We start from the raw sequence: 26,132 nt of genomic DNA on the forward strand, positions 1-26,132 counted from the left end.
TGCATTTAACCTTGCCATGTACATGTAAGAATAACAACAACAGAAATCTTCAACACATTCTAATATGAACATGCCATCCTGAAACAGCTATAACTACCACTTGTCTATGATATTTCCATTTATCTACCCCAGTATTTAGGCATAAATTCTGTACAATTTCATTATTATTTGACACTTGAGCCTGTAATAGAGGAGAATTGAGTTCAGCTGCAGATGTATCTTGAAAAGGTTGTTCAATTAGTTTGTTTCTTCTTCAGTTTGACATCTTACTCTATTTTGGTTGCATATGTTTAAAAATATTTTTGACAATGTTGAATAACATAGTGTCTTTGTTTTTCTCATAGTGTACGATGGATGTAATTTCTATCATGTATGACACTTTTTAAGTTCTGTAGTATAATATTTAAAAATACTTTCTTAAACTACCATATGCTAGATTTTCTCTATGTTAAATAGTATCAGTTGACTCAAACCTTGAATTCCTTGCTCACTGAAATCAATGAAACTGAAATTTCAACATAAATGTCTTAATGTTACAACAGAGCCATGTGTCCTGTAAGGCAACTTCTGCAGAAGGAGGTAATTTGTTTCTTATTAAACCAACTGACTTATCTATTATTTCTTTAACCACAGATTGCAACAAAAGATGGTGCACTTTGGAAAGTGGCTTTCTCAGCTACTATGAAAATGATAAAGCTACCACTCCTAATGGTATGCTTGACATCAGCGAAGTTATCTGTCTTGTAGTGCACAATTCGGATTACTTTTTAAACAGAGGGTATGTTCCAAAGTTAATAATTCAGCAAATAAAAATTTCCAAAATTCTATTATAGGTGTCAGTGCCTATCATTTTGTTCCTGAATTTTGAACATGCAATTTTGAAAAAAAAAAGCTGAATTATTTTATATTGCCTTCAAGAAGTAAGTGATAAGTTATATTTGTGTTTGGTGTTTGCTGTTGGTGTTTTTTTTGTTTGTTTGTTTGATTGATTGATTTTTTTTTTAAGGTGATATAATGAAAATACTAGGGTAGTCTTAAAAAGGCATCATAAGTCAGATATGTCTATTTCTTACTGAAACTGAAATGCATGTTCTTAGCACTTATAAAATGGCATGATAAACTGAAAAATTAACACTCATTTCTATTTCTAGGACTGACCTCAAGTGAAAACTTTTGCTTTGCTTGCTTCTGATAATAACACATTTGATTAGAGTTCTCCATAATCTTTTTAGTTTTGATCTGTCAACCTTCGAATCCTGTTCCTTGTTCTGTAGTTGAGGACAACAGTGTAGCTGTTGAACGCTGAGTTAGTTTGAAGATATCTTTTCATTGTCTCACTTTTCTCTTATATTCTTACACCTCCACTTGGTATATTAAAACCTCACATAGAGTTTCATCTAAGTGTGAGTTGCATCTTGGTGATTGTTGATTTCTTTTAGATAACGTGTTTGTTGAAACAAACACTTCAGTCTGTACTTTGGATCTGTCTAAAAAAATCCATAACACTTCTTTTGAAATTTCTGTCTCTGTGTGTATTGTTGAAAAATAACATCTTTGTATAGTGTAATACTGTGGTATTTGTAGCTACAGAGCAGAAATGTCTGGGGAAAAAAAAAAAAGAAAAAAAGTCTGTTCATTAAGTTTCTAGAAAGTATAAAGGAAAGAAAGAGCCTTACCCACTACAAAGTGAGTCCAGAAAGGAAAGAGTGAAAAATGACGATGCCTCAAAATACAATGAAATAACGAAATATAATGGAAATAGTATTCACTAATCTATTAGCCTTATGGCATCTGGAAAAAAAAATGAAAAAAAACTTTTTTTTTTTTTTCTGTAATGGAATGTAATGTATTTCTTGCAACATCTGCAAATGGTTCTGCTTCAGAATATTACATAAATTAAAAACTTATTGGTAGAATACTTCAAGGGAATGACTAATCTCCTTATGTGCTTTATCTGAGATTGAGTAGCATTTTAGGAGAAGCTTCCCTAAGTTTGATATTTTTGTGTAGTGAAATATTCTGTCCTTAAAATGGCTATTCTACTTGTCACAACGAGTCCTTACTTATAATTTCTGAAGTACTCATTGAGGATGAAATAACTGATCCATGTTCTGTTTTCCAGATTTAGACAATCCTCAGTCTCCATTGAAAGGAGATAGCATGCTTAATCTTTTTGGGTTCTAGGGCATGGTCATACAGAAAATCACACTAAAATGGCAAACCTTAGGGTCAGTCTTCAACATAAATAAAGATCTACAAAACGTTGCTTTTCAAATTTTGCCTGATTTCAAATGGACTGCTTTTTAAAAAAGTTAAATATTTGACAGTTGAAATTGAAAAAGCAGGGTCAATCCGCTTAAATAGTTTTAAATTTTTTTAAGAGCTACAGTACCTCCAAGGACTAGTCACAAACATGACAGAACCAAACCGGTTCTGGTGTTGGTGGAAGCAGGTGGTACAAGGGCTGTCAGTTGCTGTGCATGTCATCTCTGGAACTTTTGGTGAATGATAGGAAAAGCCTCTTCATGAGGAGGTTGGTGGCAAAGAGAAACAGGTTGCCAAACGAAGAGAGTCTCCGTTCTTGAAGGTTTTCAGTGCTTGGCTAGACAAAGCTTGGTTTATAATTAGTGGTAGTTCCACTTAGATCAGGAGACTAGAACAAATGATATCTAGAAGAACGTGCAAACCAACATTTCTGATTCTGTGACAAGTTGTTTAAAACTTCCTATTCAGTGCCTTGGTCTGCTTAAACTTGGATGTTCTGAAACCATTACAACGGCATACTTGCTGAGATTGTGTGCAATTTAAAAAATGAAGTATTGCCCCTGAATTTTAATGTCTGTATTTATACATTTTTATCAATTTCAGAATTGCAGAAAAAAAATGTTATGGAGTAGCCTTTAAACAAATAATCTGTTAATTATCTTGGTTGTATTTGTAAGATTGGAGGAGAAATTATTCCATTCCATAGCTATGTAACAATGGAACAGTAGAGAAATTGAGTTTGCATATGTCTACAGTTATGAAGACTAAATACTGTTACTTTTTTCCCCTACTTGCTTTAGGGACATCTTTACCTTTGAAATCTATTTAATGTCAGAACGTGTTTTTCTGTTTGGAGCTGAAACTGCGTATTCACAAAGAAAATGGACTTGGGCAATAGCTAAGGTAATACTGATAATCATCTTTTCCAGTTAGGTCCAGAGCCTTTGCACGACTACTAAAATGGCTTTGATAGCTTAAAATCCTCTGAGAAGCCATTCTTGGTGAATACAAGGGGTGCTGGTGGATAACAGGCTGACTGTGAGCCAGCAGTGTGCCCTTGTGACCAAGATGGCCAATGGTATCCTTGGGTACTTTAAAAAGAGAGTGGCCAGCAGATTGAGGGATGTGATCCTCTGCCTCTAAGCTGTCTTTATGAGATCACCTCTAGAATATTGTACCCACTTCTGGACTCCCCATTTCACAAAAGACAAGAATCTCCCAGAAAGAGTCCAGCAGGGGGCCATGGAGATTATAAAAGGCCTGGAGCATCCTCCTGTCTGACGAAAAGCTGATTAACCTGTGTCTGTTCAGCCTGGGGAATAGAAGGCTGAGATGGGATCTGAGAAATGTTAATAAATATCTGAAGGGAAATGAGAGACAAAATGGATGAGGTCAGGATCTTCTCAATGGTGGGTAGAGATAGGGCAAGGAGTAATGGCCTAAAACTTGAGCATAGAAAGTTCCATATTAATATGTGGAAGACCTTCATTACAGCAAAGGTGACGGAGCTCTGGAACAGGTTGCCCAGAGAGGTTATGGAATCTCCTTCCAAGGAGATATTCAAGACCCATCTGGAAACTATCTGTGCAACCTATTTAAGGTACCTGCTTTAGTACAGGTTTTGACCTTGATGATCATTTGAGGTCCCTTCCAATCTCTGCAATTCTGTGTAATACTGCTTTATCTCATGTGCAACAGTTTCCTATGAAACAGGAAAGAATACTTCTGTGATTTAACATTTGAAACAAGATAGTACAATAAAATGAAAACAAGAATTGAAACAGCATTTTAATGTTGACCTTAAAAATATGTTAATAGTTTTCTATTATGACAGATGCTATATGAAATTATTTAAGTTATTCGTAGTTCATAGCAATTCTGTTCTTTTGTTTTCTGAAACACAACTCACAAAGCAACACTGTATGTGATATAGCACCAAATGGTAACAGTCATATTACCTGTTAAAACAGTTATAGTTTGAAAACAAAAAATATTTGAATTGTGTAGTGTGGATGGAGAAAAATCTGCTATACTTAATATTAAAACTTAAATTTAACATATATAAAGATTTGAGTGATAAATCTGATAAGTTTTATTTTTTTGCAGCTTTTGTCTTTTAACCTTACAGGTTTGCAATGTCTGGGTTTTGTTTTTTTTTTTTAGGGGAAGAGGTTGGTTGTTTTTCTAAATCTAACTCACCCTGTCTTGTTTGCTAGCATTTTGTTCCCCCTGTAGCTGAATGCTTATTAGAGAGGGACTGTGACCTGATTGGCCAGCTGTACTACAAAGATTGCCATAACCTGGATCAGTGGAGAAAAGGCTGGTTTGCTATAGAAAAGTCAAGCCTTCATTTTTGTCTTGAAATGGAGAGTGCTCAAGAAGATTCCATATATCTAAGGAGGCTACAAGAACTAAGTAAGAATTTTGGTTATCATCTAGAATGCAGGAAATACTCTACTGTTAAGGACATAGCCATTACATTTTAAAATCACAAACACTGCTGATCTCACTGACGATCCCTTTGCATGAGCTAGATGCTCTCTGAACTCCTATCTAAACATGGTGTAAATCATGCTCTGTCTTGGTTATGTTTTCCCCTATTTCGTGTAGTTGCAGCATTGCAACTTAGTTCCAGCATTTTCTTTCTTATAATGGTACAGGATTGAATAATAATATATGACCTTTTGGGATTATTGTCTCATATTTTTGGCACTGCAGAAATGCTAACTGCAGAACATGTTCTTGAGATGATTGACAAGCTTAGTTTAAAATACTCAAATGTACTGGAAAAAATTATAATTCTCTAGGAGAAATGTTTCACAGACTAATAGATTTTTTTCTGATACTAAAAATATTCCTTTCTTCATATCATGATGTGGAATAGATAAGACTACTTACGCAAATGGTCTTTTTCTATCAGTATCTGTAATGTTTTGAATCTTGTTTAAGCATATCTGCCCTACTTGTTTTTATATTGAGCAAGGTAGTGCTCCTTGCTATGTTATAAAGGAAACTAAAAATAAACTGAGATTTTATGATGAAGTAACATAGACAAGGGAGGTAATTTAACTTTTTACTGATGGTGCTCTTTGCGAATGCTGTGAGACTATGGACTGTTTTTACCAGAAATTTCCTAAATGTCTTTGGGTTTTCTATTGTTGATTTACTGCCACCTTATGTTTACAGTTAATAAAGCCACAAAAGTGGTTTTTAATCAGTAATACTCTTGTGACTCTATCTATCTTTTAAAATTTGTGAATATTTTTATCTTGATTTGGAATTAAAAGTTTAGGCAGTATAGTGCACTATAGCATAGTGCATGGTACAGCTTTACAAGCTCTGTTATTGAAAACTACCCAGATGTTATTTCTATTATGGATAATGAAGATCTTTTTACAATGTTTGGATGTAGTTGTTTTTGTTTGTTTGTTTTTAAACAGAAATAGCATAAAACTCAATGACTCGATGATCTCTGGAGGTCCCTTCCAACCCCTACAATTCTGTGATTCTGTGAAAACAATGTAAAAAAGAGTGACAGTGATTTTCATGGTGTACTTGAATTTCCTCTAAGATATTTTATTATAAATATCTACAAAGATTCATATAAATTAATGGGTTTAAAAGTCCAGTTTTCTTTTGAGTCACATCCCATAAAATTTGTCTTGACAAATTTAATTTCAATATAGATGTTTTCACATTTAAAAAGTCCATCTTAACCTGTTTTAACTGCTCTCTATAATACTTTTTTTTGTAAACTTTATTGCATTGTGTTTTTTTGTGGAATTTTGTTCTGGTTATCAAGTAGCATTTTATATTTGATGCATTTAAGTATTTTATGCACCTTTTGTCACCAAAGATAATTCTGAAAGCACATCTGTTGTTGTCTATATATTTTATTTGTATATCATATGAATGTGTAATTGGTTTTCAGCAATCAGTACCATGATGCAAAATGGAGAAAAAATAGATGTCCTGCTGCTTGTTGAAAAAGGAAGGTAAGGTCCCCAAAGTAGCTTTGGTCTACTTTTTTTTTAATCAATATTTTAGAATTCTTGTTAATCAGTCACGGAGCTTTCTTCACTTGTCGTTGCTAGAATGAGTGAATTTGAAGATTTTTAGAGGATAGAAAGACTGTGCATTAACTACATTTCATGTTCATGTCAGGGAGCACAAAACATCAGTAGTTTTACCATGAAACTAAAGTATTATAATATCAATTATCTGGAAAATAAACTTTTTTTGTGTGTTATTTTTTTAAGCTGACATGTTGGGATGTATTTTGCCTAAAAGTTGAGAAGAATCTTATTTGTGTGATAGTTTAATCTGTGTGGGTAACATGTTTTGCAAGAGTGGTTTATTCCAAATTGCACAGTATGCAGTGATATTTGATAAAGATTGATTATATTCTGATGCCAGGAGAAAAGTAGGCCCTACAAGAGATAGAAGCTTTAGGATAATTATGTGTGCATTTAGCTATGACTAGTTAAGAGAAGAGCTTCAGTTATTACTAGTGATAAATTGAAAACTATCTAGTCTTAGCTAAAAGTGGATAGCTTATTAAATGCAGTTTTTCCACTGAGAAAATGATTCCCAGTCATATTAATCTGCCAATAACTTTTTTCAAAAGGATCTAACTTCTTTCAGTGTGTACAAGTGTGAACACTTGTGGAGAGTAACTCTGGACAATTCATCACATCTCATTTTGTCACTCCTATGTCCCACAGTTCTGTATCAAAATCTGTGTAGATTAAGATCAGCAGGATATACATGTGTCTCCTGATTAACCTTATTGTAATGCCTAATCTCAGGTGCATGTTAGCTTAAAAAAAAAAAAAAAAAGCATACTTGAGAAGTAAACATGATCGCTCTGCTTCCATGTTGGTGTTTGAGTTTTGCTGAGATGGTTATCAAATGTAGCGAAACAAGATGTTGAAACTTAAAGTAAAATACCAATTTTCTGACTCATGTAGATACTGATTTAAAGATGAAAGTAAAATTATTGAAAATAATAATTTTTTTTAATAGATTCATTTAAATTTCAGTGATGGACTATTGAGCAAACATCTGTGTAAACATTGCATCAGCTCTTACATGGACTTCTGAATAGCTGATAATAGGTTAATAAGGAAGATATCTTGCCTCTCTGTTGAGGAAACATAAACAGGAGATGACTTTGAAATCTATTTTGAATGACAGAAAACTGTTGGAGAATGTTGTATCTTGTTTTATTTCAATAAATTTTAACTCTTCCTAAGATAATACTTACATTCCAGATTTTAGTCAGTAGATGTAGATCATAAACAGATAAAAGATAAAAACCTGTTTTTCCTGGTTGTTGTTTTTTCTCTCCAGTAAGCTTTTTGAAAGATTCAGCATTAAGTATGCTACACAAACCAAGTAGGGAACAAGCATATCCAGTGCCCAAGGTACAGTCCAACAGATGTATACACGCGATGCCCCTGATTTCATAGATATCAGTGCAAAACTTCCAGCTCCAAGTCAGGTTTTATTATTTCTTTTACTGTAATCTTTTCACTAACAAGTGATAGCTTATAGGAGTAGGTTTTCCCAGAACTGCTTCAGTAGTTAAATAGAAATTATGAACTATCTAAAAATAATTTTAAGAGGAGTACTAACTGAAGTATGGTAACCATAAATACGCTGAAGTCTTCTTCACTGAAGAATGCCATAAAAAAACAAAACAAAACAAAACAAAAAAAACCCCAAAACATAACTTCTGCATTATTTTAAGCATTAAAAGCCATATGGATGAATGACCTTTGGGACAATGATTCTTGGTCAGGATGTGATTCCAAAATATCCAAGTGTTTATCACAGCAGTATGATAGTTCATCTTATAGCGATAAGAAATTAATTTATGTTGCTGGGAAATGACTAAATATAAAATCACTTTTATCTTCAAACTCAATTTTTGTATATGGAAACAAAACCAGCAACACTCCTTTTTCCCCTTCAAATGGGAAATTAATATCTTGGGAAGTCACTGCCATCTAAATGATATATCAGAGTTCCTAGGTTTTCCTTTTTTGTCTGTTATTTTATATCAGTACTTGTCTAATTTGTTTTTATTAGGTAGGGTCTCTTCAAGTGATGAATTTATGTACTGTGCTACTGGCAACTTTCATGCTGATTTATTAGTCACTTAAATCTAGGATAAGTGATATAATCTCAAAAATCATTATGCCAAGACTGAATATGAAGTAAAAGAATAAGACTTATTCCAGATTTAAGGAAAGTTCAAAAATAAAAAAAATACCACTCAGGAAACCTTGCAGCATCTTTTTATTTGTGTATAGAATTAAATGTTGTCTATGTCCTACCATGTCTTACTAAATTTAATCAGAAGAAATTATGAAAATGCCTTGAGAATTTTCCTGCTGAAGTTCATACTATGCTTGTGTTGTTTTGTTACTGACTTCTCTGATTAACTTCCCTTATATTAAACATACTCATACCCTCCCCTTCCCCAGGACACCAAACCCAGTCATTGGATTTGATTAATCAGGGAAGATCGTACATTAGATGTACCATACACTTTTTTCTTAGATAATTTTCTTTTAGGTTGTTGTGGGTATAAGGATTATTTAAGTTGTTTTAAACAGACTTCTTATTAATGAGTGATTGCTTACAAAAATAAACAGCTATAGAATTATAAAAACTTCAGCTCCTACTGCTGAAATAATTATAATGTAATAGGTCCAATTAATTCTGGACTTATAAATACTTAGTAAATTTATGCTTCTGTTAAATTCATGGGGTACATAAACTAAATGTTTATCTGATCTGTAAGTAGTCAAAGGCAGTTTACAGTTGATTTGAAAAGGCAAGGAAGGTGTATAATACTTTGCAGCTTGTGTAAAATACGAGAGTTCAGAAATGATACTATGAGACAATATACAAGATTTTTCCGAATTCTAAAGTGTGAATTCAATTGCTTTCCCTTCTTTTGATTGATCCTTTTCTCCTCTGATTTTTACTTTGAAAATAAATGGCAAGATCATATTTGTTATGTTCAGTGATTGAAGACTACTAATTTAAAAATGAGAGGGTAATCATACTGTACCATTGTACATTGCCAAGTAATATCATGAAAGGCTAAATCAGGCTAGTACACTTTCAAAACACAAAAACTGGCATTTAAAAAATTTTTTTAAAGATATCTGAGGTAGTGTGCTTCCTAAATTTTACCAATAATCCTAGATTTTTATAGACTTCTGGAATTGTTTCAAAACTCTAAGATATTTTGTTTACATTTTGATGTCTTTAGTAAAGTTAATTAAAGCAGGAACACAATCCTTGTTATGATATCCACTGAAATTTTATTGCACTCTGCTGTTAGAGCATATTCTCAAGCCTTTTAGAACTACCTCCAGCTCAGCTGGAAATCTTGACTTTTTATGATGCTGTTTTCTGATGCCACAATAAGATGGTCATTCACCTTCTCATGTGCTCTGCTTTCGTAATTAACTGATCTTGATTTCTTCCTAGAAATGGCAAACCGTATTCTAGATTTTGTTCTGACATGTTGCCTTCTTTGAACAACCTAAATTCTGCAGTACCTAAATTCTGCAGTACCAGCAGTATCATCCAAATATATATATTTTTTTACCAGGAACCTCTAGTTCATGAATATAGGATTGCTGCCTAAAAATACATTGCCTTTTCTTTGAAAATTATTAAGAAACCTCTTTGTCCATTATTTAAGTTAATACCTTTTCAAATTTTAGAAAACAATGACAGCATAATCATTTGGTAGTTCTGATAATTTTGTTTTCTTTTGTGATTTATTGAGTAGAAGATAGGAAGATCCATAGAAATCAGAATATTCTTTTTCTTGTAGTTTAGGTAATTCATATATCATGAAGGTGGATTGACAGGCATGTGACTTAGATTTCATATCACTGCTTGAAAACATAGATATGCCTAGGTTAGCATTAAAGTTCTGTATACTACTTATTGATATACAGCTGAGCTGCCCACTTTTTCTTTAGAAAAGAAATATTATTTTCAGTACTTCCTTTTCATAATTCCTTACATTACAGAAAGTATTCTTTTGAGGCTTCAGTTTTTCTTTTTGCATATTACTGTAATGTGAATCCACCTGTTCTGCAGAGGTGGGAAAAAAGACAGTAATAAACATGCATGCCTTGTGTTGGGAAGCAACATGTCTCTTGTTCAGCGTCTTAACCTCTACTGATCTGTGAATAATAGTACTGAAGAAATATTGTAAAATTCATTGGCAGACTCTGTTTCTACTTAAGATGTTTGATTTCCTCTGTGTATGGTAATAACAATACTAAAATATGTCAGGGTGATGTGATTTTTTGGAAACTGATGTTTCCAAACTGAGAACTGCTTATGTAGGATATCCATTCTGTCAGATCTTCATGAAATGTTTGAATGTATTGAATCAGACACACTCATTCTACTGTAAAAGTTTGAGAGCTTTATGCAAATTACTGATTTTTCCCAATGGAAAAGAGTCTGAGTGTTTCTTCTATCCAGGTATGTGTGGTTAATATGACTTTCACTGTCAAGAAGTGGAGATTTTTTTAAAGGAGTCTTCAGGAAGCCAAAATGTTTCAATATATCTTCCTATGCTGCTAAATAGTCAAATTGCTATGATGGATCCTGAGAACTCTTCAGATCTTGGGTCCGAGTTTGTACTTGACTGCATCCTAACTTCCTCTCAAGACAATAAAGCTAAAATGAATATGCAAAATAAAAAGATTCAGACAAAAAAAAAAAAAAAAAAAAAAAAGGAATCTTTCACTATTATAATATATAAGAAAAAGTGTTTTCCCAGGTAATTAAAAGTAGTATTTGTTTGTACTTTGAGGAAGGTATTAATGAATTACGTACTTTGAGTAGTATTAATGAATTTCAGAAGGAGATTTAAAATTTTCCTAATTAGAAAATATATTAATCTTAAAGAAAATGTAGATTTAGTGATAGATGAAGAGTATGTCTGTAGAAAAGATTGCTAGGCTAACTTAAAACAATTGTTTCTTCTGTACATGCATATAGGTTAGCATACACTCTTAAACTGTTCAGTTCTATAGCTTTCCCCAGAAGCTATTCTGACAGTGGTTTTAAAAAAGCAAACAAAGGAAAAACAAAAGAAACAAAAAAGCCAACGATCTTACCCAAGTAAAATTGTTTAAATAAGAAAATCAGAACAGGACCATGCTTTGAGATAAACAAGCAATTAAACAATTGTATTACTATACTTTAACTTTCAGTTACTTCATATATGTTCCTTACTTAAACGTATAATTTCCCAAGGATGATTCTTTTGATCCAGGTGAAGGAAGGAAGTTCAATATATCTCTTCTACACTGTAGAGAAGCAGGGTGGAAAGTAGAAAAGTCTGTGAGTCTTTTATTTCCTGCTTAGCTGTGACTTTGGCATATGAATGTAGGGTGTGGGAGAAAGACTGAGGAGGAATAATAATGTTGGTGAGGTCCTTTCAAAGGTCTGACAGATCTGTTTGTGGATCCTTGTTTATTTATTGTGACATTGCTAGCACAAATGAGCTTGGAAGAAAAGGTGCTGTTAACAGGCCACCACCACAATCCTGTGTTGTAGAAGGAAGCCTTAATGTCTTATTCCAGCTATTTCTTTGGACAACTCTATGCTGTTGTAGTAGAATAACCCCGTATTTTCCTTTCTTCTGTGCATTCAAAATATTTTTAAACTTTCCAGAACACTGTACATTCATGGCCATACGAAACTGGATTTCATAGTCTGGTATACTGCAATTGAAAAAGCAGCGGGTACAGATGGTAATGCATTGCAAGATCAGCAGCTCAGCAAAAATGATGTTCCTATTATCGTGAACAGCTGTATAGCATTTGTTACACAGTATGGTAAGTACAGCATGTTTTGTTCAACCTAAGATAGTTTGTATAATAGTTAAATCACTACACTTTAAGAACTTATTACTGAATGAGTTTATATATATTACTCAATGTAAAATCGTACCTCTTGTTAGCCCCACCACTCATTGGTGTGGTGGTAAAGTACAGTGCCATGTGACTGAGAATAAAAAAGTGCATGGAAGTACAACTACAGAAATCCCCTACATGCCCACTGCAGTATTTTTAAAATTGACTTATTTTCTTGATATAGATTAGTCTTTATCTCCCATGCCTCAATTCAGAACTCTGCAGCACTGAGAACAATCTGTGTGATGCAAGAACACCTCTGACTTGAAGTGATCAGCAAATCCAGGAAATTGATGTTAACTGTGGAACGAAATTCAGTTTTAAGGCTGCTGATTTTTCATAGCAGCCTAGGGAGGTATAATGACTTGCTGTTTGCTTGAGTAAATGTTGCCAGTGTAATTTTCTATGGCATTAGATATTAAGATTATGCCTGTGTCCTTTTCACTGCTGCAAATTAATCAGTTCTCTTGTGAAATGCTAAATATCTATCAACCTAGCACAAATTTATCTTCAGGATAGATGTGTCTATAACCTCTGTCAGTATGAGAAGGCCTAATTTATATTTCATTGATTGGAATCTGACTAAATTTTAAGTGTAACAACACTTCATTATCATAAATAGTTGTATATGGGTTACAGTTGTTGGCTTAAACTAAGAAATAATGTTTTTGCTAAATTATTATTCATCATTAGCGATATAAAATTTTCAAAGTATAATCTACATTGTTTCATGCACTGAAATGTTGTTTAAACTAGGATAGAGGCATTCCCAACTTGAAAATATTGCTAATACATGTTCTAAATTAAAATACAATGTCTTAATGCTTGTTTTTTTTTTTAATTAAGTTTTCATGTATGTATAGTTTTTTTTCAGGATCAAAGTTACTGGATGTTATACTATTCACTGGGAAGTTGAAAGAGTTATATGTTACTTGTAGACATACATGGTTTATTTTTGTTGTAATGAAGGCTATGAATTTGTTTATGTCCTACTCATGACAGACACTATCAGGTCCAACAGTTGTTCCTGACAGTAGCAGCACAAAGACAGTATCTAATGGTAGTGCTTGTGGGCATTGCAAGAAAAGTGAATTGCAGGGCATAAATTCGTAGGTTTTGACAGAATACTTCTTTTGACAACTACATAAGGAAGGCAATGTTTCGTACATACTGATTTTCTTTTTCAAGAAATGTGGAGAAATACAGTAAAATCTTGTACAAAGAGAAATAGAGAAACAGAATCCACATAAAATTTCCACAAGTATTAAAAAAAAAAAAGTTTGACTACTTTCATACGCGTAATTGAAGGTAGTCTCTGCTGTGTTTTAGACTACGATTTTTTTAATTTAATATTTTAAGTTGGCCTTGATATTTTCAGCCATTTATTAGTCGCTGCTGCATAGTGTCTTCCTTGACTTGAGGAAAATCAGAAGAAACAGTAATTGTTTCTAGTAATCTTGAGCTTTCTGATACTGAGATCAGTAGGAGAACAAAATAGTGTGAGTACTGATAACGAATAATATAACTAATAACTGTGCTGAATCAGTATCAGCCGTTGAAACTTCTTTCCTGCACTGTCTTTTCAGACCATAGATTTGGGAAGTACTGAAGAGATCTGGGTAGTTGAGCTGCATGTAAAACACTCCTGAAGTTGTGGCCCAAGGCTTGATTAATTTTATGATATGTATATTTACAAATATAGACTTGTTAGTGTTTTCGCTAACCAAGTATGCAAAAAGTCCAAAAGACACTAGTGATCTGTAGAAATGTGATCTGTTTGACAAGCCAGATGCACTTTTCATGTAGGAAGGTTTGGAATTTCTAAAAGAACATGCAATTTTACAGATATTAATTTCTATATTCTATTCTGCATTTCTATTGCCTAGGTTTAGGTAGCAAGCATATATACCTCAAGAATGGCAATTCATCCAATGTGGCTGAACTGCTGGAAAGTTTTAAAAAAGATGCAAGGAGTGTTAAACTGAGAGCTGGAAAACATCGACTTGAAGATGTGACTGATGTATTGAAAAGCTTTCTTTCTCAAATAGATGATGCAATTCTCACTAAGGAACTCTATCCATTCTGGATTTCTGCATTAGGTAATATATTAAATAACACTCAATGCAAGAAAGGTTGTTTGCATGTACTCAAGTATGAGAGTTTTGTTAAGTACTTGCACCGTATGCTTAGAGATGCATATGAAAAAACAAGGTGGAGCATTACTTTCTGCATTACAGCATTGAAATAGTATAGGCCCACTGATTGCTTGACTAGCTTTATTTTTGAAAAGGATGATTAATTTCAAGCTTAATTTCAAGCATATGAAGGTTTCTCCAGTATAAGCTAGTATAAGTTTGGGAAATTCAGCTACAAATATTGATCTTTCACCTTATTTGAACAAATTAATGGAAGAAATACTAATTTATTTACTGGCAATAATACTGTTAAAAAGTCATATCTGTAGCAGTTTAGATGTTAGCTCTTTTGTGAAAGTGCATAGCAGCGTCACACTGATTTAGCTTCTAGATTTGTGCATTGGGCTAAAAATTCTGCTCCATCTTTTAAAGAAGAGAATCCTGTCCTTCTTTACAAAAGTGTCCTGCACAGTACTTGTGGGAAGATTGAAACCCCTAGGAAAATAGAGTATATGACCTTTAAACTGTTTGTATTTTTTCCCATGTTACTCAGTAAATACGGTTAGCTCAGTAGTTACTTTAAAGTATTAGCAATCACCTGGAAGAGATTGGAGGAATTCTGCAGATTTTCTTTTCAGAAACATGAGAAAAACAATGGCAGAGTAAAAAATGTTATAAATAAATAAATAAATACTCATACTACATTAACTAAACAATTGCCCCAAGCAGGATTATTCTCCATAGCCTCTGTGCTATATTCAGCACAGAGAGGCAGACACAAAGGGATATGACTGTGTCTCAGATACTGGATACAGTACTGGAATTCTTGTTTGCCATTGTTCAGCTTTGTACACCTTATTTTCTGCCCTTCTCCTTTCCTCTCCTCTTATTAGTCTTTTATTTTTAAAACTTTAAACTGATTTGGACCTGAAGACATTTCTCCAAATTTATAACAACAACAACAACAACAACAACAAAACAGATGAAAAGATATTTTTTTCCTCAGCTCTGGATACTCTTGAAAGCATATATTTTTACAAGGGTTGATGTAATGCCTCCTACTTGATCGTCTTGGTCCATGATGCCAGCGGTGGATGTTGGTGGTATGGCAGTAGAGGTTCCTTCCCACCACTATTCCATTACATTTTGTTGCTATGTGACAGATAGCAGCAGAGGAGCAGTCCGACAAAATGGTGTCTGACATGGAAGTATGTATGGAGCAAAGGTGTGTCATTTAGTTTATTGATGCAGAAAAAATTGCATCCTTTGATGCTTATCAACACTCACTGAACATTTGTGGAGACCAAACAATGGATCTGAATGCTGTTAGGCAGAGGGGGGTGCATTTCAGCTGTGGCGATGGTGACAGTGGGTCTGTTGGTGCAGATTTTCATGAGCCCAGTATGCAGTCTCTTATTGCTGATTTTGTTTTTTCCTTGAACTAACATACAATAATAAATTATTGGTATTGTCTTCACAAAGAAAGGGATTGAGTAAATTACAATTCTAAATAAGTAGATGATGCAGACATAGTTAATGAGAATTGTTGATGATTTTTAGTACACGTTGTTAAGGCTCAGTAATTGTTATTTTCTGTTAGATATGCAAAATGAAAAGGAACGCGTGATGAAGTACGGAGCTTTTATTCGTACACTCCCACCAGTCAATAAGGCAACTTTGGCTGCTTTAATTGAACATCTTTACAGGTAAATGTAAATAATGCACTGTAGCAGAAAAATTCCTGGAATGCATAATTGAATATGAATAAAATGAATACCACCATGAATAAAATGTGGATCACTTCATCAGCTAGTAAGCATCAAGAGCTTATCTTGTAATCATTAATAATATTAAATTACCTTTAACTTATAATGTCTCTTTGGTTATATTTTTAGTAAGAGGTAACTATAAATATCAACAATATGGAAATGTCTTATAGTGATAGGGGGCTGTCAGTATTTGAGTCCAAGAGCTTCTTTCGATGAACTTTTTTTTTTTTTTTTTTTTTTTTTTACCCTAGTCTATTTGTTTTCCAGGAAGGTATTGCAATTTTTTCTTGAGATAAAAAGATTTTTTGGGGTGAAATGTCCTTCTCCCCAGTCTACTTCTCCCCAGTCTATACTGGAAATGACAATTTTCAAATTTAGCTATCTGTCAAACATTTAATCATTTTACTTCACAATTGCAACTGTGATAATCATGGAGAATATTCAAATTATTCCTGGTAAAGTGTTGTGAGTAGAAAATGTGAAAGCCTTTTTTTTTTTTTTTTTTTTTTCTCTATACTCAGAGCAATTACATAGTAGATATTTAAAAACTATTTATACAATTACTAAATTGACTGGTACTTTTACTAGGATAAGGATTACACTAAGTATTGTAGTTAATGATTTTTCTAAGCTTATTCAGTTCAGATACTGATTAAAATGTTCTGAAAGCAGTTTGTATATATTTTTATAAACAGGCAAAATTCTGTTAGCTTACAAAGGAGAACAACTTATGTAAACTACAGTATGAAGACGTAGATCTGAGAACTTCACTACATGTACAGAAACTAAAGAATTCCTAATTTATTTGCATGCTTTCGTTGCTCTAAGGTGATTGGTTTATAGGACATACATAAATAAATAATGTAACAAATGATTTTGATACTGCTCGAGGTGCAGATACAAAGCATATGTTTTCTTTCCGTAATGAGCTGCAAGATAAAGAATATAAAGAGGTAAATAAAAAATGTAATAGATTACACTAGGTTTTTTATTCCTTTTTTTTTTTTTTCTTTTTTTTTTTTTTGAAATGTTCTTCATATTCTCTAGAGGAGCACTGAACAGCTAAAGGAATAATGGGATCATCTAAATATATTTATTTCTCCTTCAACAGGGTGCAGAAATGCTCTGAAATCAATCATATGAACCCTCACAATCTAGCCCTGGTGTTTTCTTCTTGCTTATTCCAAACTAAAGGCCAGACTAGTGAAGAAGTGAATGTAATTGAAGATCTAATTAAAAATTATGTGCAACTTTTTGATGTGGGTATCTTTATATAAAGTGTCTTAATTGCTCTGCTGTTAGGCATGCTAAAATATAGAAATGTCCTTATTGTTAGAGATGATCCTGGTGTTGGTTACACCGTCTAAAGATTTGCAGTGTTACTGAACTCTAATTCAGTGGATGTAGTTTACTGTTTGCTTTAAATTTTATTTCCCAAATGTCTTAGCCTGTGAAGGAAAGACTACATTTATAGAATTACTGTGAGCATTACATTTTCCCAGGATGGTACACACTCTTGCTGCTGATGATTGCTAACAATCTTAAGAGAACTTTGAGATTATAACTATTAAAAATAATACTTTCATTCAGATTTTATACATTAGTCAGACCTGAAGCATGGAAGAATTATGTTTTTAGTGTTTGAGCTGTGATTGCAGTAAGAATTTTAGAGGAATTAAATTTTTGTTCCTTAGGCCTTGAATGTGCATTGAATCCAGCTGGATTTTCAGCAGCAATTAATCTCAGCCACTTTGGCTTAGACTGTCACTGTACCATTTTGCTTGGCAATTTTTTCATGGAGCCCTCTCTCTTTTAAAATGGTAAAGTTCATAGTAATGATCACATCAATGAAATAGTCCTTCTGATGGACAGAATATTTTACATAGTGCTTCCATAAGAACATGATTAGTAGAAGTAACAAATATCTAATTTTATATTCTACTTGCATTTATCAGTTTATTATATTGTAGTGTTTTCTAGTTAATGTTATAATTTTTATGGTAGTTTGTAATTATTAATTAAATAAAACTGTTCAATTTTAAACAGGTAAATGAAGACCAGATCAAACAAATGGATATAGAGAACAGTTTTATTACCAGATGGAAAGACACTCAGGTAAGTGGCAAAAGTTTAATGCAATGCAAATGCTTCTAACAAAGAATGTTTTGTTGTTTATAGGTTTTTATTCTTCAATTTATGTAATGTAAATTTCTAAGTTTGTATAGTGACTAGTGTTGTTAACTGCAGAACTGAGGGAAATAAAAATGAGGCATGAACTGATAAAGTAGAATGGTTTTTGTAAAGCAGACTTTGCAATTATTCCAGTGTTCAGGCCAGAACATAACTTGAAGGTTCTTACATGCTTTTCAGTGCTTCATACAGTAGATAGAAATGATCAAAATGTCTAAGTATGAAATCGGAGACCAATTTTATACATGCATATTAAAAACTTTCAATTTCATGTTAATAATTCTATTATTTCATGGCGTTTTGGTACGTATAGTCTCTCTCCATTAGAGAGCAACAACCCCTGTAAGCTTGGAGTACCTGAATCATTTGCCATATCCTTTTTTACATCCATACATGGAGCTTGTATACGGAGTACAAATATGGCTGGGGAAACAACATTCAAACATGTTTACTTAGTCAAACTGAACTTTGGGAAATGGGATATAAGAACAGGAGATCTTACTATTATCTTCATTTTCAGTTGTACTTGTATTTAGATTTGAATAAATTGTGTGTTGATAAGAAGCAACAGTGATAGTATATTTAGCAGTCAGAGTAGTCTGTGTGTGCAGTCCTCATTAAACCAAAAACTGATAAGTTAGATAAACATGACTAAGGTAAATGAATCAAGAGATGTCAATGGAAGCAAGCATAGGGCACATAGAAGCTTTTTCTAAAATGTAGAGTAGTGGAGGAGAATCTTTCAGTAGTGTTGGAGCTTATCAGCCTTTAGAAATGAATGGAAAGTTGACTGGAGGAAAAAAAAAAAAAAACGGTCTTTCAAAAACACACTGAAATAACATGTTTGATGCTTTGCTACCTTGAGTCTATTTTTACCTTATTTCCTTCTTGTCTGGGACAGAGTGCCATTAAGCATTCTGATAATGGCCTGTTGACAATGTGTGTGTAAAATGCAGAATGTCTTCTTTCTCCCTTTGGTGGCTGATGACAAATGATTAAGTCACTGGGAATGAAAGCATCTACCTTGGTAATGACAAGAACATCCTGTAGATGTTGAAGTATCTTTAATGAAACTTCTTAATTCTGGGTCCCATGAAAAGAACCTTACTGAGATTTGAGAATAAAATCTTGGAGCTAAAGATTTGCAGACTTTTAAATGCATTCTTTTTTAGGCCTTTAGAACCAAGAAATTCTTGTTACAGATTTTTTTTACACAATTTACATTTTCTCAGCTGCTCTGTGAAGCTTTAGTGGTAAAATGTTTATAATTAGGAGACATTAAGAAGACCTGAGAGAAGTTTTGTGAGTACATGAAGGGCAATGAAAACATGGTAATTAGTTTTGGAGATAAAAGAAACTTAGGGGAGGTTGAAGTTATGAGCAATTTTTTACCAACTTCTAGTTAGATGGTTTGTCCAAATCTGAGGAATATAGAGAAGAACCATATTAAGTGGTTTTGTTTTGTACTTTTATGAGGGAGCTGTGTTGCATTTCGAAGGCTGCCTGATAAGCAAAAAAAGGCTTGCTTTGTTCTATTATTTTATTTTATGTTTAAGATGTAAGTCTAGGCTTTCTAAAATTGGTATAGTTTTTATTATAAATATTAGGCACCTGAAAGCATCGTCTTAATTTTAAACTGTAGAATTAAATTAGAACCTTCTGAATAAATGAAATGAATGAATGAATAAATGAGCCTGTTTTGTTTCCTGCAAATATTCAATTGATGAGAGGCAAAGTTACAGAAAGATAGAATCAGGATTTTAACTGTACTTATTTTGCTCTAGGAAAGTCTCTACTATTAATAATCAGCTTTCTGAATTGGTAGCTAGACCTATGTTTAAAAACAAAACAAAACAAAAAAACCTCAGTCTTTATTCTGTAATAAATACTATGTTAAGCTTTAAACTCTTTATCAAAATATAATGGTATCACTTCAACGAATCAAATCCTATTCAAACAAAATCTTCTACCTCATCACAGTATCATCTAGGTTGTAAGAAAATGCTTGAGATCATCTAGTTTAACCCCCCTTGCTCAATCAATGTCACTGAGCACAAGTTGCCTAGAACTGTATATAGTCACAATTTGTCATTTTTAACCCAGGCCTCCTTTACTAGGATAAACTCTTCCTTCCTCCAGACTTTCCCTGTGCACTTAAGGGTGTGGGAATCCTGAAGGCTGGAACGTTAGAGGCAAATAAGTTATTGTGTACTCTGGTCTCTTCCATGTTATGTCATGAGTTCTCCTTCTCCATTCAGCTTCAGACCCACATATTCTATAGACTCTAGTCATCAGCATTCATGTTTTTCCTTGGTGGATGCTGATTCCAGTTTGAACCAGGAGCTCCTTGTTGATCCACGGAGGCCTCCTGGTATTCTTGCCTGCCTTTTTTTTTCTCGGGACACATTGTTTCTGGGCTTGGAGGAGATGGTCCTTGAATACCTACCAGCTTTCTTGGACCCTTCTTCCCTCAAGGGCTTTCTCCCATGTCATCCTGCCAAGCAGCTACCTACAGAGTTCAAAGTCTGCTCTCCTGAAATCCTAAGTAGCAAGCTTGCTGCTAAGTGCTTCTCAAAAAGCTTGACCTTCTTCTGTGCTATACTTTACATTTATGACTTCTGTAATAATTGTAATAATTTCGGAAGACTAAATTATATGCATGCCTACATTGGATTTTTTTCCAGGCTTGACCATACAATATTTTAAACCTCTGCTGTTTAAAAGAAGAGTACTTAGTATCCAATACCTTCATCAGCGCTTTAAGAAGAATAGCCAGACCCAACCGGTTGTGTGATGAACTGTACTTGTCATGCAGATAAGAAACAGGATAAAAATCTTTGGAATAGAGTGGCTAGTTGGAGTGATCTTACAGATATCTTTTATTATTTCAGTGAAAGAAAGGAGTATACTGAAACATACTGTTCTCAGCTGCTTTATTCCTCTTAGTCATTAGCTGTCATCTTATAACCTGTGAGCAGTACTCTAGGCTCTGCAGGGCTTGCATGTGGAGGTCATTAGTGTGGAGGCTGGATTTCAGGCTCATGCAGTAAAGCTACCTGTTGGTAAACTTTTAAGTATAGACCTCCAGCTACTGTTAAAACTGATGTCTTGTTGCAGACAGTAATTTAACAGTGTGGGTAGTTGACAACTCAAACTTCTCGTAATTATACTTAATTCAGTGTGAGTATCCTTTTCATTTAACATTTGGTTGTCTGGCATTATTATATCTGAATGTATTTACGTTTGCAGGGAAAATCAGTGATGCAAATACTTAAAATATTTGATTATATTGGTTTCTACAATAGAATTATCTCCAGGCTGGTGATACAGTGTTCAGAGAATGACTGAACCAAATTTCTGCTGAAGGCCTTAAAGTTCTTACATCTGAAATGTCACTGCATTACAGGTGGTACTTCATTAGCTCTCTTCATTTTCTGTCCACCATATCTTTAGGCCAGCTGTTTCTGTTTGCAGCTGTAATTTACAGTACATTTTCTCTCCATACAGTTGTTTACATGAGCCCAGTCAAATGTCAACTTCATTCATTTTTCAACCTTTTTTCTGTAATACCATCTGAAAAGCAAATTTTAAAACTAAATGAGCTTTTTTTTTGAGTCTGTGCCCCTATAATTAAAAAGCTTTCTTAAAAGTAGCTTTTCAATGTTTTTTTTCACAAATGTTTCCATTATTTTTCTATTTGCAGGGGCAAAACTAACTTTAAAGTCACTATTTTCCATAATGTTAATGTTCTTCATTGAGCGATGCCATTTATTTTTCTGTGGAAATGTATCTTCTCTAAATTAGTCAAAATATATTCCGAAGCCTACCTGGTTTTTTATTTTCTCCATAACTTATTCAGCATATGATGCAGATTTTGTTTTTCTTAGGCTTTACCTTCAACTTTGCTATGAATACTCTTCTCAGAATAGACACAAATCGGTATTCTTAAAGAATTAATGATCAAATTAACATTATATTGGTAATATTAGTAAAATGATATGCTTGCTGAAAGGCTCTATTAGGTAGCTGAAAGGCTACCTTAGTTTTTCTTCCCTGCTCTGATCATCATCTTTTTTTTTTTTTTTGAAAGTATTTTTAGTAATGGGATGAATTACAGTCTTTTGAAGGGGTGCTTATGATTATATTGCAAAGGAACATGAGCAGGAAAAGAGCTAGACATTTTTAATTACAGAAAATTAATTTCTCATCCAAGTCTTATTGCCGTAGTTGAGCAACCTGGTAACAAGAAAATACAGAATTTCTTTCATAAATCAGCTTTTTCTCCGTAATTGTTAAATGCTGAATTTTCTGACATCTCTATTTCTTTGTAAGATTCATGTTATTACACATTCTTTCCTTGAATTTGTTGCTACTAAGTATATTAAACTATTGCATGTTATGTCGTATACTTGCTTTGTCATCTAATTACTGCATATTGACTGCTTAACATAGAAGTTTGGATATTTGGTCCAACAAATTTAAAGAGAGAACTTTAATGGAGATTGATACCAAGAACATGTATTTTGATTCCCCTTTTAAGTACGTAATGACATGTATTCATTGTAATCAATAATAATAACTGTAGACTTCACAGTAATGAGTTCTGATTATCTGAATTTGTGCAAATGGGTTTAGGAATGGAATATTCTGGTATTAGTAATTTTTCTTCTCATTTTTAACAGATTCATTTTATTTTGGGACTGCTTCCCATCCTTTTCCATGGTCTTAAGTTCTGTTTACCTTTTTTGTAATGAAGTGAGCTTGGCTAAAATTTGCTTTTAAATATGATTATACTGGGTTTAGTCGGGGTTTAGATTTTTCCTTTGAATCTGAGAAATATGATTTTTTTCATTTCACTAATGAATGTCATAGAGATTTTTCCACTAGACTCAGCTTTGGGAGTCTTTTGTAGATAAGGGGTGTTACATTCAAAACCTGCTAGCACATCTTCTAAGTAATCAATGCACTTTCCCAGATTAAAAGAATATTGAATATTTTTGTTCTTTTTTTTTTTGTCACTATGTATTATTTTAGGTTTCCCAGGCTGGAGACCTGCTGATTGAAGTTTATGTAGAAAGAAAGGAACCAGACTGTAGTATTATAATCAGGGTGAGTGCATAAAAGGGATTTTTACCAAACACTTTCTCATACTGCCTTCAAAATAATTTTTCATACATGCGTATATAGTTGCATTAAAAGGGTATGAATTTATATCTATCACTGTTTTTTTAAGAATCTTTTTTTATTTAATGTGTTGCCTAAATTTTCTTAAGACCTATTAAGCATTTTTAAAGAAAATGTTATAATACAGTTTTAGAACAGACATACTCTCCTTGGGTTTTACTGGAGTATACAGTGGTATAAATTCTGTGCTGCAGGCTTAGAGCTGTGAGAAGGAAATTAAGAAGTATACAGTGAATACTGGTTTTATTCAATACTAAAAGACCATTTAAAATACCATCCTGATGGGATTTTTGTTTGTATGGTTGTTTTTTTTGTTTCATTTTGCTGGTGACTATCTGCCTTGCTAGTGTGCTGAAAAACCAAAACTTGCTACTTAATGTAGTTGAGATTTTCCAGTCTGGTGTTTTACAGACATATTTTAAATACACTCGTGTCCATTTAGTAGTACTCTATTGTTTGGATAATGATAGATATGTTTAAATGAAAGTAGGGCAATATCTTTCCTTGCCCTTTGAACTGCTGCTAGATTTTCACTTTTTATTTCCATTTTGTTCAGCACATGATTCTCAAATGTATATGTATATACTACATGATATAAATATGTGCAACATTTATGTATGCATATACATCAAAAGACTGCATTTTTGTGGATTTTGTTTTTTTTTTTTTTAATTACTTTGTTACTAACAGAATTTTAATAATTTTTTTAACTAACCTTTATTGTCATTCTTTCCATACTTAGAAAAAAATACCCTGGGTTTTTTTTAAGTGTTTAAAAAAGAGTTTAAAGTGATGAAAATGATACCAGTTGCATGGTACAGAATATAGAAGGCATTCTGTAGTCAGAAATTAGCATGAATTTCCAACTCTGTGTATTTGTTTTGGTTTTTTTCTTCAGCAAATTTTGTGGAAGATTTGAAGGGAAAACTCAGAAAATTGTAATTTTAATGCATTGTAAATTGACTGAATTTATGTTATAGGTATCGCCTTTGACAGAAGCAGAAGAATTAACTAATGATATTTTAGGAATAAAAAACATTACTCCCAACAAAGATGATATCTGGGCCACTTTTGAAGTACTTGAAAATGGAGAGCTAGGTTAGTGATGCATATTCATTAAATTATTATTATCTTTCAACATAATCAAAAGGTTAAAGAGTTATTAACTTTTTTTAATAATTATAGATATTATTTATTTTATTAGAGATAATCTTCAAATAGCAAGATAGCAATTTTTCTATTATTGTTAAGGCATCTTATTCTAATGAATTCTCACTAATGTCATCTGATTTAAAAAATGTATATGTACCCGAGGGACAGAAATATGCTTTTAGCAAAAATCAACTTCTGTTAGCACTTTACACTAAGTTGCTTTTAGTATTATTTCCATGCTCCAGAAGTGGACTGTGGACTAATCTATTTTTGCACTGGAGGTAGCTATTTTCAAGTTCAGAAAAATCTATTAAAAAATAGAAAAAAAAATAACATAGATTGAGTATTTTTGTTCTTTATCTTCGTATATACTTACTAGTAAATCTAAAGAGGTTATAATATTCTCGATGCACTCAGTCTTGACCTTGGCAGCATCAATAATGGGAATGAAAATGTATTCTCCTTTTTTTTTTTTTTTTCAACTAAATGATCCTGGCATCTCTTGCGTGTTACAGTCTTGTGGTGTGCTGTGTAGACTTGTAACACAGAGTTCATTAAATTGTTTATATATGTGGGTGTCAACTGACAAAGAATGCTTATCTTTGCAAGTGTCCTCATGATTCCTATGAGACCCCTAAAAATGTTATTTATTTTAACTGAGTAATGGAAAATAATTGAAAAGGGAGTTCAACTTTCTTAAACTAGCTGTATAACACTTATAAGCAAATGAAAACTAAAGGTGATATGGTCAAGAGAAGTTATTAAGAAGTACAACAGACAAACCTTTTGGTAGATTCTTGAGATATTTGCATGTAGCAATCAGTATTTTCATGTAGCCTTAAAAGATATTCTAAGCTAATATCTTCTCAAGATTGGCAAAATTAGGCTTACAGAGGGACTCTGTAGGATATATGTGTATATAGGACTGTCAGTGTTGGTAGTGTGTTAGTGTATCCCACTGAAATAAAAGAGATTTATGAAGCAAAGTAGAAAATGACTAGTACTAAATACCAAAAATGAAACAAACAAAACATACAGCAAACTCAATAAAGCACTAATTCAGTATCTCCCACCAGTCTAGATTCTTGTGGATTGTAGATAAAATGTTTTCCTCATGGATCCCTTTGTGGTAGAATCAAAGTGAAATAAAATGAATAGTGAATAAATAAAAATGAAGGTTCTATGACTGAACGTACCAGACTTTCAAAAGGCTGAAAAAGAAATGAGCTAACAGAGAAAGATAGCTACTTGCAATCTTTGATTCAAATGTGGCACTGAACAACTAAAACAGTAAATCTTTCCTACTTCAAGTTTCTCTTGTGACATTGGTCATTTAATTGAGAGTTACATAATCAAATGTGTTTACAAGTATTTTGAATATTTGATATGACAGGATAGAAACAATATTTGCTTATTTTACTCAAATGTACATCAGTTACCATAGTGTCTTACAAGCATAAAATGAATTT

General features: G+C 33.0%; 1 protein-coding gene across 7 annotated transcripts in view; it reads left to right on the plus strand.

Moving 5' to 3' along the window:
* The window catches only part of ARAP2 (ArfGAP with RhoGAP domain, ankyrin repeat and PH domain 2), a 120,364-nt gene that overhangs the window by 66,114 nt on the left and 28,118 nt on the right, over positions 1-26,132 (plus strand). For all 7 annotated transcript variants that reach the window (XM_048941481.1, XM_048941487.1, XM_048941480.1 and 4 more), the window contains exons 16-26: positions 634-778; positions 3,066-3,168; positions 4,482-4,680; positions 6,197-6,260; positions 11,992-12,155; positions 14,120-14,332; positions 15,969-16,074; positions 17,249-17,396; positions 18,184-18,252; positions 23,362-23,436; positions 24,492-24,609. In XM_048941481.1, the coding sequence (XP_048797438.1) occupies positions 634-778; positions 3,066-3,168; positions 4,482-4,680; positions 6,197-6,260; positions 11,992-12,155; positions 14,120-14,332; positions 15,969-16,074; positions 17,249-17,396; positions 18,184-18,252; positions 23,362-23,436; positions 24,492-24,609 (1,404 nt within the window). The remainder of the gene's footprint in view (positions 1-633; positions 779-3,065; positions 3,169-4,481; positions 4,681-6,196; positions 6,261-11,991; positions 12,156-14,119; positions 14,333-15,968; positions 16,075-17,248; positions 17,397-18,183; positions 18,253-23,361; positions 23,437-24,491; positions 24,610-26,132) is intronic.

The sequence above is a fragment of the Lagopus muta genome, chromosome 4, assembly GCF_023343835.1.
Source record: "Lagopus muta isolate bLagMut1 chromosome 4, bLagMut1 primary, whole genome shotgun sequence".
Lineage (NCBI taxonomy): Eukaryota > Metazoa > Chordata > Aves > Galliformes > Phasianidae > Lagopus > Lagopus muta.